General features: G+C 36.3%; 1 protein-coding gene across 2 annotated transcripts; it reads left to right on the plus strand.

Annotated features, from left to right (window-relative positions):
- Positions 1-2,971: 2,971 nt before the first annotated feature.
- LOC114145552 (target of Myb protein 1) lies at positions 2,972-13,973 on the plus strand. Of its 2 annotated transcripts, none has more exons than XM_028019176.1 (15): positions 2,972-3,189; positions 7,589-7,673; positions 7,881-7,959; positions 8,186-8,335; positions 9,086-9,220; positions 9,310-9,462; positions 10,715-10,831; positions 11,388-11,521; positions 11,616-11,658; positions 11,787-11,919; positions 12,148-12,214; positions 12,695-12,770; positions 12,871-12,930; positions 13,015-13,057; positions 13,153-13,973. In XM_028019176.1, the coding sequence occupies exons 1-15, from the start codon at positions 3,117-3,119 to the stop codon at positions 13,296-13,298; spliced, it is 1,494 nt and encodes a 497-aa protein (XP_027874977.1). In that variant the 5' UTR covers positions 2,972-3,116; the 3' UTR covers positions 13,299-13,973. The 2 variants fall into 2 exon arrangements, with proteins under 2 accessions (XP_027874977.1, XP_027874980.1); XM_028019179.1 differs by having other exon boundaries at positions 13,018-13,057.
- Positions 13,974-14,809: the final 836 nt, after the last annotated feature.

Consider the following 14,809-nt stretch of genomic DNA (forward strand, 5'->3'; position numbering starts at 1 on the left):
AAAGAAATGTAGTTCTACATAAAGATTACAAAATGCCTGCAAGGAGAAAATATGCTTTGTAGAAATTTCTTAACATAAAAAAATTAGAGAAGCAGATTATAAATAAAGAAATGCAAAGATAACTGAATCAGTATTTTAAGAATATGTAAAAAATAATATTACGAGAAAATATTTAGTGAAAATAAGCACATCATTAAGAAAATTTAGAATATCATGAATTGTATTATTTAAAAAATACCACAGATATGTTTGAGTATCCAAAATATTCCATCATTTATATAAATATCACAACAGCAGATCCCTGCATTTAATGTCAATAGCAAGATTTTTAAGTATTTATTTAAAATTTAATTCTTTCCTTTACTTTTCATGTCAGTTTTTTATTGTCCATTTTATGTGAAAACATTTGAATAAACCATTTTTTTTTTATAGCATGAACATTATAAAAATAAACTTGTGCTTTATATTGGCAAGACACACAAATGACGTCATGCACAAGATACATGTTGAACAACACTGGCTGAGCTGTTTTACTTGTGGTTTTTGTGCATCATGTGGAAAAGAGATACACAGAGTTTGGTTCCAGTTCACATTTCTGCATCCTCTTGGACTTAAAATTTCCCATCCATCTCATGTTGAATGCCTCCACCTTGTGGTGATAATGCAAAAACACAAAAAGTCAACACATGTTGTAGTCCTCCAACATTACTACAGTTTTACTTAACTGTATGGAAAAATGGCTCCTAAAGTGTTTATATGCATATATGAAATATAAATATGAAGACAATGTTTCAGTGACAGAGTAAATGTCAGACTTTGTTTGACCCACCGTCTCCAGGGAACAGTATGATACTGTATTATCTGCAGGTCTAGTCAACAAAATACTCAACCTTCAAGATTTGATCATTAGTTTTACTCTATGGTTTTATATGATGTGCTCATTGGAAACCTGGTAATTTGGTTGAATTAAAGGTGCAGTGCTATGTTTGCTACGCAGCATTTCTATAACAACTCAAGGCAACATTGATCTAGCAATAAAATCACCGGAAAATACATAATAAAACATTGGATAACATTTTTCCTTCAAAAGAGGAATTTATTTAAAAACTGCTTTTTAAAAATTCTACTTAGGATGTTCTTGTCTGATATCTAAATTGACATTATCCTAAACAAGTAATAATGACAACATGCAAAAACAGAAGAAATCTTTAAATAAACGCGTTTTTGCTGCACTCTTGTGCACTCTGTAAGCAATGGTTGCATATAACATCTCTGACAAAGCATTAGAGGTCACTTTAGTCAAAGTAATATAATCTGTAGAAGCCCACCAGCTAGTTGTAGCTTGACTTAATGTTCAAACAAAATATAATCTTTTTAAATCTGAAGTGTTTCATATCAATCGTTGTCAAACTGGTCCAGCTGGTTTCATTTCTGTCTTGAGTGAGACATGAAACTACATGCATCTTAATAGAAAACTTAATGACTTGCAGATTTCATTATTCTTGTTAGACGGTCTGGCTTTTTTTTTTTTTTTACACACGTACACGTAATTGCAAAAGTATCTCATTATCACATTACAATTGCAAATGTATTGTATTTTACTAGCAATTTGCATGACATACCCATGGAAAGCAGTACAGAGCTGCGAAATGGTATGATTTTTAAAAAATATATTTTACAAATAATATCTGAAAGAGCCCTCATTGCTCCTTAGACAGCAGCAATCACTCTTTCACTGGCAAGTTATCTGACCAATGCATTTCCGTGTACATAGTGATGAAGTGTTTAAAGATAACTAATCATCATTGTGACCACATAGTGACTTACTACAGTGGCTGACAGTAGGAGAAGCATCATGCTGTGGACATTTATTCAGGAGGAACAGAGAAGTGTGTCAGAGCTGAGAGGAAGATGGATGAAGGTAAATAAATGGTAATAAAAAAACCAGTTAGGAGCTCCAAAAGACTTGAGGCTGAGATGAAAAATCATCTTCCAGCAGAACAGGAACTCTAAGCACACATTATTTAGATTAAAGTGTCTCCATAAGGCCCAGTTAAAGTTCACACTTAAATATGATTAAGAATCCTTGGCAGAACTTTAAAAATAGTATTCACAAACTTTTTTCATCAATTCTGACTGAATTTTGGCTAATTTGCAAAAAGGAATGGGGGAAACAATTCAATCTGATGTGCAAATGAAAGACATACCCAAAGAGACTTGCAGCTTCAACGGTGGTTATACAAAGTACAAACTAAGGCTGAAAACTAATTCATGTCACACATTTCAAATGTTCTTTAAAAAAATATAAACCTTTGTATACTTTTTCTTTTACTTCACAAACATGTGCAACTTTGTGCTGACATAAAACCCCATACATTGAATGTTTTGGTTGTAGTCACAAAATATGAAAAGCTTTGTGTAGTACGTACATCCATCCATCCATCCATCCATCCATCCATCCATTTTCTAACACCCTTGTACCTAGCTGGTCGAGAGTGTAGCATATCCAAGGAACCATAAACAGGAAAAGAGTGTGGCAAGTATCTGCCAGTATAACTTAACGCCCCTGATATATTTCTAAGAAATTACAACAAACAACCATAATAAAATTAAGAACACAAGAAAAAATCGGATTGTGAAAAATATGCTATAAATTACAGCAGGTGCTGCAACACACTTGCTGTATCTAAACCAATATTTTACTTAAAAACCAAAAAAATATATAATAAGGTATTTATAAAGAATATAGATTTATATTTTGGAAAAAATATAGTTTATGTTTAATTAAAAAGTATATAAACAGAATACTTCTTCCTCAAGTTTGTAATTAATTGTTCATGAATGATTCTACACTTCTTCAAAATAATAGAGGAGGGTTGTTCAGAGAAACCTTGTTGGACTGTAAGCTGATGATGTGATCAGAGGTGTGTTAGTGCTTGTGTGTGTGTGGGTGTGGGTGTGCTTCCGTGTGAGTTTTCACGTGACCTCCCACAGAGCTAGTGCACCTCTGCAAGCAGTGGCTGCTTCTGAAAGCAAAAGGAAACACGGCGGTCAGCGAGTCTTGAAACCTGTTTACATTTGTTTTAACGGTGAACAACCAGCTGTAGATTCCCAGGATGTTTTCTCTCGGGGAGACCATGGAGTTTCTCCTCGGAAATCCATTTTCAACGCCAGTCGGACAGAGAATCGGTGAGCTTTTTTTTTTTTTTTTTTTTAAACATATTAACAGCTGTGTTTTTTGTAGTCATTTGTGTCATTAGAGATTTTTTTCGACATGTTTCGAGATTTCGGTGGTTAACACAAACGTCTCCTGGGTTGTATTGGTGTAAAAGGCGGTTTTTATGTTCGCGACTTACACCGAAATTGTCCAAATTTGTACAAAAAAATAACAAATAAGTTTAAGAGGCAGTGACTCAGACGGAGGTGAGACCTGTTTTTAATTCTCGTGTACGATTGGTCAGTGCGCATTGAGTGACGGCTGGCGTAGCCAATCAGCATTCATCTTATTGTTTCCACCCACTTCCGCAGTCTCTGAAGCATTTCCATAAAGCTGCAGCTTCACATCGTTCACGGCGAAAGTAACGGATTTGTTTCAACATACTTTCTTTATGTTCAGATTTAAACCACATATTTAATCTTAAGCTCTGCGAGCCGCTTTCACATTCATTCATTCAGCAGCTGGTGCCTGGAGAATGGCGCAGTGTCAGATCTGTCATGAGTAGCACCCGCACACCCATCTGAGCCCTTCCTTCCTCCTTTTTAATCCTCTCACTTTCCTGCACATAGATGTGAGCTGGTTCTGAGACAAATGTGAACACAAGCAGCTGACAGTCACATGAAGCGGAGGAGGCCAGAGCAAGGGAGAGGGAGGGAATCTGAAGGAGTTGCCCACATGTGGATTGAGCAAAGCGAGGTTGAGGGTTTGGTGAGGTGTTTCTGGTGGAAAGGAATGGGATTTAGAGACTTATGAGAAGAGTGGAGTGCAAGAAAGCTGGCCTTGATTATACTGCAAAGGAAAGAAGTTAAAGGTTGACCTTGTTGGCTGAATAATTTGAGTTTCTACAGGCAATTCTTATAAAATACGTCTTCAATATGGCGACGATTCACCTTCCAAAACAGATTTTCAAATGATACCAAAATTACCTTAGTAGGTAAGAAAAATTAGGGAAGTTACAGTAGATTAAAAACTGAATTTCTGGGGTGATTTATGTCCTTCGGATTATGTTGACAACCACTGAACCCTTTTTTTAAAAAACTGGTTATAGTGAATGTGAGTTTGTTGATTTGCAGCTGTGCTTTCATTCAGCCAAAATGTCCCATCCATTACTGTAAAATACTGTATTTTCATTATTAAAATAATGAAAATAAGACAATAAAAATGTCTTAGGCCTTGTTCAGCCAGCTGGCCGGCAGTTCAGTTTAAAAAGACTTTAAACATAATGAAAAACTTCAGCGGTTTTGAAACTGTAATTGAACTGGCCCATGCCTAATGTAGACAGGGTTGGTGAATGAGCAGCTCAGGTGAAACTACGAGTGGAAATTCAGTCAAAAGTTTACAAGCAGTTAACACCTTACTGCAGCACGGGTTCAATAGATCTCTAGGACTGAATCCAGATCAGTTTGTGCCAGAGGCTGGAGCTAACAGCAGGGCCAACTTTCACAAAACACCACAGCAGTTTGTGGAAACATTATGTTACAAATTTTTTAATTGTCTTCAGCTTTACATTAGATGATGGTCATTTACAGCTCGGCAATTTTTATACAGGAAATAGAGGTGGGAGGTGGCGCATGAATACATGTCTTCATCAAACATGTATTCAGAGTGGAACATGTAACCTAGAAAAACAAAGCAGAGTAAAAATCAATAAAGTAATTTACATTTTGCATTTTATACCAACTTTTAGATCAGAAGTTACTTTGACCAGAAACACTTCATATGTCGAATTCTCAGTCCGTGTGTCACACAGGAAGTGATGCAATTTACACAGTAAATGAGGAAAATTGACTTATTAGCCACTTTGGTCTTGACCCTTCTTGGACAAGCTGCTATCTTTACCTAAGTAACCTGGATTTATTGTAAATGAGGACTCCTACAGTTTTATCTTCCTCAGATAAGAGATAAACTGTTAAAGCTTCCAACCGGCCACTTGCACAATCCTGAACTAAACAAAGTTTACCTTGTTTGCTGATGATTGTGTAAGCTCCTGTCAACATTTCATGGTTCAGAAGTTGATTTTACTTAAGTACTGGCTCCACTCCACTGTAGAAATGATGATACAACTGAAAGGAAGTCCACACAAGGTTTCTGAAAGAGCAGATCTCCAGGTCCTTAAAGGCGCAGTATTATATAAAGTCGACTCTTTTGAGCTTTACATTATGATATAATGTCATCCCCTCAACAAAAACATACCTGGAGTGCTGCTTTGATTCTTTCATGCATAATTCAGAAATCCTTTAATGTCACATGGCAGCTATTTGGGGTGCCTAAACGCTTGGTCTCACAGAGCGTCATCTTTTCCACGCATCTGCTTCAGTTTCCAAGCTGAGCTTCCGCCTCATGGCACACCCTTCCCCCACTCAGCTCCACATGACTAGTGGCAGCAGCAATTAGCAAACAAACACCAAATGGAATTGCACATCTGCAGAGATTGTCATACAAACTCATTCTCATTCCAACTCTCCTCAAAACAATTGTTTAAGGCTTAATAGAGAAAGTGAAGGTTATTGTTTGAGTTATGCAGCATTTTTATAACTACTGAAGGTAGCATGGTTACTTGATTGTGCTATGAAATGGCACTATGTGTCTGGGAAATACATAACAGTGTCTCTCTTTATAATCTCATGTGTTAGGTCATCTTGTAATAAGGTCACTGAGGCTAAATAAAATAAAAAAGCAACAAGCATTCCTGTTGTTCAGTGTTGTGCAGCCTGGGGCTCCAGAGTCGCATGTGGCCCTCAGACGCTTTACAATGGCTCTTGATAAGTGAATAAGAATGAGCAATAACCTTGCATTCAAAGGCAATGGGAACAGCTGTGTTCTTTAGTAGATCTTTAGCTGCTTTCATGATGTTTCAGGAAACAATAGCAACAACAAGATGACGCTAAGGACAGAAGAATATTTTTTTTATGTTCTTGATTTACCATACAATTGGAAAGGCTTCAGTTGGCCAAGTTCTAATCAAGGAAGAATATTTTAACCTTCATTGTAAAAGCATATTCTATTCATGCAAGGATTATGGAATTGTAGAAAATATGGATAAATGTAAAACTCGAAGCCTGACCTTGGTTTTATCAAGGTTCTTAACAAATTTTATCTAGGTGGAGCTATTGCAGAAATGGCTCTTTCTCTTTCTTTCATGGTTTCCCTACGTGACGATACAAATGTCAGTTTTCTCTTTATCCTGAAAACATTGGGCACAATGGAGAAAATGCATACATTTTAATTAAAACCTCCTTTACAGAACAATTCCTACAATGATGTGCCTGTTTATTTCCTGCTATCAAACTACAGGTGGCTGTAACCCAGATTTAACCTCAAATCTGGGTTAATGCAGGTGTGTCCTCTGTGTGTCTGCAGGCTGTATTTGACATTTCCATGTGGACAACTTTTTAGAAAAAATTGCAAGCGTTCATATTGGAGGAATCAAGAGGAATCATTAGCTAAATTCAGACTGAGGATAAAGCAATTTTTAAAAATGCATGCAACAAGGTTTATAAAAGCTTGTTATATGTGACAGTTTTTCTTAGTACCTCATGAAATTGCGTTGGTGTGTAGAAGCAATGCATGACATCATTTCTTTTAAGAGAAACTAATGGTTGGTATTATAGTTTAGCATGGGGTGAAAAGAGATTTTCACAATATCATAACTATAAGCAACAAATTCTTATGCATACACCACCACATGTAAGAATATACAACATGATCTAATTGTTTGTGTTTAAAACAGAAAGTTAACAACTATCCCCATTGATGCTAAAATATCACATTTATTTCTAACTTTTATCTGTTGTTTTTTAATTCTGACTTTGATACGTATTCTTAAGCAAAGACATACAGTAGACTAACATCAGGTACTTATTTTGCAGAATATAGTTTTATCATCTTATTCTCTATTATGGCATACCATAAACCTAAACTGATATTAGTTAATTAGTTGGATTATCTGGTTGGACAGTCAGCTTGTTGTTGACTGTGAAAAACACGAGCTACTTTCAGTTGGCTTACTGTATTTATATGAAATTATGGTTGGTCCTATTTTAGTTTTCATACCGTATCTGCCTTTGTTTTTCACTGCCATAAATTTATAAAAATGGTATCATTAGTCTTTCTTTTAAGAAAGGAAAATGTGTAGCAGCCCTCTTTCAGCCAGCTGACAGACAGCATGCAGTATTCTCCTCCTGTTAAATGAAGATCATTCTGCACTTTCAAATCCAAGGAATGATATGATGGAATATTTTAGCAGTTTTGTAAACTTGGCTACTTTTGTATTGAAGGCCCAACTGTAATCATAAAATAGCATCTCTTAATTGGTTCTTCAGTTAATATTTAATTAACTGAATTAATTAAATATTAATTATTTGTTTACAGATCGAGCAACCAGCGGCTCTCTGGAGTCGGAGGACTGGGGACTCAACATGGAGATATGTGACATCATCAATGAGACGGATGAGGGGTAGGTATTGTTTTTTTTTTTGTTTTGTTTTTTTAAAGACCACAATCAACTCAACTCAATGCCCTTGATTGATTTAAAAAAACTGCCTGGATTCAGATCTCTGACCAGCTGATATCTGCTTGTGCAGCAATTTATTCTTTGTTTTTAAATTTCAAGATAATAAACCAATAAACAAAGATCAGCTGATGCAAATATTTCTTCCCTCAGGCCCAGAGATGCCGTCAAAGCCATTAAGAAAAGAATTGTTGGAAACAAGAACTTCAGAGAGATTATGCTGGCTCTCACTGTGAGTAATAATTACATGCTTCTGCATTAAGTGTGCGGTCACAGACTGAGGAATGTGAGGGTGTCAGGGAATCTTTCAAACACCAGAATCATCATCAGAGTTTGAATGTTTGCGTCACTATTTCTCCCAGTGGTTAAATAAACATTTAACTGCTCAGTGAACGTATCAATAGTAGCTTAATGAATGGTACATGTCATAATTTTAGCTTTATGTTTTGCTCTCGCAGGTTCTTGAGACCTGTGTAAAGAACTGTGGCCATCGCTTCCATGTTTTGGTGGCCTCACAGGAGTTTGTAGAAGGGGTTCTGGTCCGTTCCATTTTGCCCAAATACAACCCCCCCACAGCCCTGCATGACCGCGTTCTCAGCCTCATACAGGTTTGCTTCAGACAAAAACTGTGTCCAATTAACTCATCTTGTTATCAAGCGTCTTTACTTTCTTTGTTGAATCAGTCAGTTGAAATGTGACAAACAGGAGCTTTTATATTCATTATAAATCTATTTATTATAAAAAATGTCTGGATTTTTATTTTCTTCAGAAGCAGTTTTTTTCCCAAGTGATCAGCTTTGTTCCAAGAACTGAAGTCATAAAAGGTTGAAAGTATTTAATTTAATATTTACCAAACCTTCCTTTATTTTTTGGTTGGTTTAGTTTATGGAAATTCAGTCTTTTATTTTGAGCAGATGGTAGATTCACTACTTTACCACCATTCCCTCCTGATTCTCCAAACTAACATCATCTCTGATCTCTTTTTAGTGGTGGCATAATTATGAACGGTTTTAATTATAAAAGTGTTTTCAGCCTGAAACCGTTTTAAGACCGTCTGGTTCATAAAGTTTACTCAACAGTCACTTGATTATGGCTAAATTTGGGTTATCTCTTACTGTATTTGAGATTTCTATAGCTCTTTATTCCTTGCTATATAGTAATTGTAACTTTTGTGCTGATTGGAAGATATGATTACATTAAAAATGAGCTGCAAAACAATTCCTTTCTGCTCTTGCTCAAAGTTGCCTCACTTATTGTTGTTCCTTTATTGCTTGTTCCCGTCATCTGGAGGCTCTAACTGCATGCAGCTCTAGGAGTCAGTCATCTCTTCATAACTACTCCTATATCTTTATCTTTAGTCATGGGCTGATGCATTTCGCAGCTCTCCCTCCCTGGTGGGGGTGGTGTATGTATATGATGACCTAAGGCGGCGAGGTCTGGAGTTTCCTATGACAGACCTGGACGCGCTCTCACCCATTCATACTCCAAACAGGGTGAGCCTGGCTGTTAACTGGAAGGTTATCACACAGTAATGCTTTTATGAACGTCTGCGTATATTTTACCTCTTCTTCGTGTCCTGCAGAGTATCCCCGAGAACGGGACACCTGAGGAGACCTCTGTCGCTGCTCCCACACGTCCGTCACCAGAGCAAGTTCCTGCCGCCGCCCCCACCAGTCAAAATACCTCATCTCCAGTCCAAGTCAGTAATGGACCAGTCCCGCTCACTCCTGAACAGGTAGGTCGCCCTGAGACTGCCTTGAAATTACATTTTAAATACTTGCTTTGATGGTCAGAATTACTGAGTTTTAACTATCACAACGATCATACTGGGAGATCTGCACCCACCTCTCAAATAAACTCCTCAAATAACTATAATACTGAGTCCAAATTACTACGATACTAAGATTTTTTTTTCCTCTCAGTTTTACTTCAGTTGAAGTAAAACTGAAAAAAGTTGAAAAAAACAGGCCACTGTGACTCTCAAAGCTAGTCAAAACTTTGTTAAAATTCCAGGTTTCGAGATGTAAAAATAAAGTTCATGATAAATCATATTGAAAGTGGACAATAATGTTGTCCACTTTCAATATGGTAAATATACAGTTAAACTAAAAATATAAACATGTTTGAGGAGGAAATGTAAAAAATAAAAGTGCTTCTACATAACCATTTGTTGAAGCACTTGATTTAAAATTAGCATCAAGTCTTCTCGAGTTCACACCTGCCATCAATTATAGTAAATGTGATGAGTCGCATATAAAGTTCAGCTTTCATGGTTGTATTTATTTTTATTAAATTTCCCTGTTTTCATGATTTAGCTATATTCATAGTTTGCAGTTAGTTTAGATAGCATCAAAATTCACTTTTCAGTTGCAGAGAAAATGTGTCACATTAAAGCTGCGAAAAGTTTGAAAATCATGCATATTAAAGTCTCAAAACCTGGAAAATACCAGTGTTGTGTTGGAGCGCCACTATTCTCTGCCCCCATGTGGCGACATGTAGCTACTACAAGAATTTGTAGCAGCAGAAAATCACTGTAGATATCGTTTCAACAACAGATCTACTGAAGTAGGCAAGGCAGACTGTAATGGAAAGCAGTCAGCAACTCTTAATCCTTCAGGATCAAATATCCTCACATCTACCCACACCTCAGGTGTACCCACCCACTTTATAATTACTCAAAAGTTAGAGTTGCTACACTGTTGGAAAACATTCATTTATGTTGCTAAATTCACAGATGAAATCCAAGTCAAAGCAATAGAAATAGTTTTGAAATAGTTTAATGACTCACTCCAGGGAAGCCAAGTTTGATGTTGAGCTCTTTGCCATTCTGCAGGCTCTTATTTTGAAAATAAAATGTTTCAATCTTGGCTCAGATATTAAGATGTGCCCTTTATTTGTACCAGGTATTGATAAAGGTAAAGCAAAAATGTGCCTAATTTTGTGACTTGTTTTTAATTCTTGCTTTTTGTTATCTTGTTAAATTTCAGGAGCAGAAGCTGCGGAGCGAGCTGGCCCTGGTTAAAGGAAACCTGGCAGTAATGTCTCAAATGTTAAACGAACTAAAGCCTGGGCAGAGCACAGCAGACGATGCAGACCTGCTGCAGGTGGGTTTATTTGTTTCTCATCTGTTCTGTCTGTCACTCAAACTCTAACTAAATACGTATGTCTATTCTTTGCAGTTCCAGTTAACGATAATGTGTTTATCTTTTTTTTTATTTATTTGGGTGTACATTTATTTATCAACAACTAATTTTATTTTAACTTTATTAATACAGCTGAAACGTCACAGTCTAATGTTTGATTTGGAAACGGTTCCTTCTCACTTATGGAGCTACTTATTATTATAGATCTTATCAAACAAATTTTCTGTCAACCTTACAGTAAAAACTACCAGGAAAAGCATAAAACAACGGAGGGTGTTGACCTACAGAGAAAGTTTTTCTTAGTTTAGTCGTTAAATGTCGTCAGACATTTTACGAAACATGTTGGAAATATTTTTATTTCAAAGTAAAAATTATACAGTTAAAAATCTGTCCGGAAAAGACAGATGTAAATTAAATCATATGCTCCTTAAAGCTCCTGGAATCATATTTTCTGTTGCATAAACGTTTTAATTAGCTGCAGCAATTAATCTCTCTCTCTGCTGGTCTGCTCAAGCAGCAGCTCTTCTCGGTGTGTAAGAAGATGCAGAGTCGTGTGGTTGAACTGATCCCACAGCTGGTGGATGAAGGATTTATGGAGGAGCTTCTCGTGGTGAACGACGACCTCAACAACACCTTCATTCGCTTTGAGAGGTGGGCTGCCGCAGGTCAGGCTGGATTGTTAGACATTAGATGAAAAATTTGCAGCACTTAACCTTCTACTGCATTTTTTTTTTTTTTTGGTCAGGTTTGAGCGACTGAGCAAGGCTCAAAGTACAAATACGCAACAGGTAAAAATAATCAGAAGTTGCCTGATGTGTTTAAAATAACAAAAGGTGTATTGAAACTAGTTTCAAATGTTTTTCTTCATTCTTCCTGTGCTCACTCTGTTATTAAATATGACAAAACTGACTTCCAGACCTCTGCAAGTAGCCCAAATCTCATCGACGTCGGTCCTGAAAGTCCGAACAAAAAACAGCCCGCCACGATAACAGCGACCAGCCAACCAGCCGTCAGCACCCAGACCAATCACCAATCATCAGCCAATCACAGTGAGTAATCTTTTTATAACTTATGTTAAAACAAAAGTTCCCAAAAATAAAGTTTCTAAAACTTTATTTCTTGGAGGAAAAGGGAATCACATGTTTCGAAAATACTTTCTGCATCTGAACAAATGTCTCAGTGAATAAAGCTGAGCATTGAAAACAGAAATTTATCTGTACTATTTGAAATGAAGCAGGATATTATATGTTTTTATCATCTGAAATTCTGTTTTGCAGAAGTAGAAGAGGAGTTTGACATGTTTGCCCAGACGAGAGGCAGCTCTTTGGCTGAACAGAGGAAAAGGTGAGCAGCGCTACATAATTTTCTCTCAAATGCTTCTCATAAATCGATATGATTTACATATCGATATTTACATATCGATGAAAATATCTGCAGGGGGTTAACTTGATTCATTGGTAGTGCTATTTTGTAATAGAGCAAACAGCAGTTCAGACACAATATGCCATATTGATAGTTTTGACATATCCACACAAATATTTCTTTTTATGTGATCTATTACTGTGGATGAATAAGTGTTTGCTTCTTAAATAGTGGCAAGCTGATTGTTTTGTTCTTGATTGTGTATGCACATGTTTTCTCTCTCCTGCTGATTACTTGTTTATAAAAACCTGTTTAAAATGAATAAATAAATGAAATAAAAAATACACTGAAATATTTGCATGCATTCATTTTTTCCACGCTTGTGATGAAAACCAATTTAAGCGTCGCACAATTTAAAACAAGGCCGTATTTTCATAATGAAGTTTCTTTATTTGCGTCTAGCGTCAAGTATGAAGATCCTGAGATGGTGGAAGGCCTTGCTGAAGCTCTGGACTCCAGGCTGCAGGTCACAGGAGGGGTGTGTACTCCACGACGACATTCATCGAATTTACAGGAAGATCATCACCTTGAATTAAAAACAATATCTGAGTCATTCCGTTTTTTGCGTTTCATTTTAGATGGTGCCAGAGAAAAATGCTTCGCAGAATGAAATTGACAAATGGTTATCTTCAGATCTGGTAGGCTGGAGCTCTTGCTACTTGTTTAGCATAAGCGGGTGATGAACGTAGAGCGCAGTATTTAATGTTTGCGTTTTAAAATAGCAGGAGGGTGAGTCGTCGGTTTGTGAAGGAGTCTCCAGTGAAGGTATGTTTTCGTCTCCTTAGCTGTTCTAATAAAATATTTCCCAACATTTAACCTGCTATTCTAAAGAGGACTTCATAAAACTCACATCTTTTTAGAGTTTGACAAGTTTCTGGACGATCGGGCGAAGGCGGCGGACCACAGTAACCTTTCAATTCGCAATGTGCCGCCCTCCACACCAAGACCTCAGGCGCAACCCGCAAAGCAACAGGACGCCACGCATGACCAGCTCTTCTCTCTTTAAAGAAAACCTCATCAACGGGTTCAGAGCAACAAAGTGATACATGAATGTACACAAACTGCATAATCAACTAATTTTATACAGTAAATGCTTTATTTCCTTAGAAATCTGATGTTGTCATGTACATACACACAACTTTATGTAACTCTATTTAAAGTTTACTATAATGTCAATGTGAACAAAAAACCTTAGCCTGTATAGTTAAGTAATTGCAAATAATGATGTATAAAATCTATGTGATGATGTGCCTTCAAACCGGAGACTTGATTTATGGGATCAAAAATAAATGGGGAGCTGTTCCCCAAACATGTAGAGCTTTTTATTTGAAAGTATTTTTCTGGTTTGAGAAAAAGAAAAAAGAAAAGCCTTTCATCCTTGTTGGAGATTAGCACATGATTATTTTTTTTTTATCAAAAATGAAACTTAAAAATTGACAGATGTAAGTAAAATAGAAAAGACGGTGGGTTGTCAGAACAAGTTTATCTTTGTTTTTTTTGTTTAATTGGGACATTTCATTAAGCTGCACTGATTTAGTGATTAATATAAAAAGTATATCGGCATACTCTGGTAGACCAATATTTCTGTGATTGCATAACTTCAATTATGTTCTTGTTTTCTGAGATCTGTTTATTCATTTCTATTAGCTGTATTAGCAGAATAAATGAAAAATGAACACGTTATAAGTTGAACTTTTTAATTACTGTAATAACCTTTTTTGTCTTTTTTTTTTTTTTTACTTCATCTGGATTGATTTATAAATAAAGTCCAACAATATTTATATTAAAAACCAAAGTAGAATCTCAAAATCCAAGATAAATGCATGACACTCTGGGTAAGAAAATGAGTGAAGGCATCTGTATTCTTAAAAAAACAAAACAAAAAAATATTTAGAATTAGCAACTTTCATTTTAAGCAAATACATACAATCACACAATTACAACCTTTGGGTCAGAAGTTAAGATTTAGTTGCATCTTTCTCAATTTCTCCAGCTGCACTCATGTACTTGACATTGCAAATCACACAAATTACTTTAAATACTTTACTGTGGAATTAGAGATGGATAAAAAGAGTTGAATTAAGCAAGTGGACAAAAATGATGCAAAAGTGAGAGACAAGATTTTGCCCAAGAATTTCTGTTTGGAATATTGGAGGCTTAAATGAGGTGTGGGAACTTGTATTTTGAACACATTCAATAACATGTTTGTAAATTTGGCATGTTATTGTTTAAAAGCTCAAGGATGTCTGGCTTTGGGTACTCAAACCCATTGTGGATGTCTGTGGATCAGCCTTCAGAATCAGCCTCTGGAAGTGAGTCTTTCTCAGACTCTCAGCTCACCACCTTGGCAAAAAAAGTTAAGCCATAGTTCTCCAAAGCTCAAAAAGGTTGAAGCAATCCATCTACAGAAACTGGAGAAAGATGCTGCAGACCTGAATCTCAGTTCTCTTCCCTCTGATATTGCAGAAACATTCAGAGTTTGGCCGGTGAACTTGGCAACGTGTAAACTACACCACC

This window comes from Xiphophorus couchianus, chromosome 5, assembly GCF_001444195.1.
Source record: "Xiphophorus couchianus chromosome 5, X_couchianus-1.0, whole genome shotgun sequence".
In the NCBI taxonomy this organism is placed as follows: Eukaryota; Metazoa; Chordata; class Actinopteri; order Cyprinodontiformes; family Poeciliidae; genus Xiphophorus; species Xiphophorus couchianus.

What these genes read in the sequence shown, in the direction of transcription:
- LOC114145552 (XM_028019176.1), top strand. Translation starts at nt 3,117, where the DNA reads ATGTTTTCTCTCGGGGAGACCATGGAGTTTCTCCTCGGAAATCCATTT. An exon ending in ACGATGCAGACCTGCTGCAG is followed by an intron (nt 10,832 to 11,387) that starts GTGGGTTTATTT and finishes CTGCTCAAGCAG; the next exon opens with CAGCTCTTCTCGGTGTGTAA. An exon ending in TGAAGGAGTCTCCAGTGAAG is followed by an intron (nt 13,058 to 13,152) that starts GTATGTTTTCGT and finishes ACATCTTTTTAG; the next exon opens with AGTTTGACAAGTTTCTGGAC.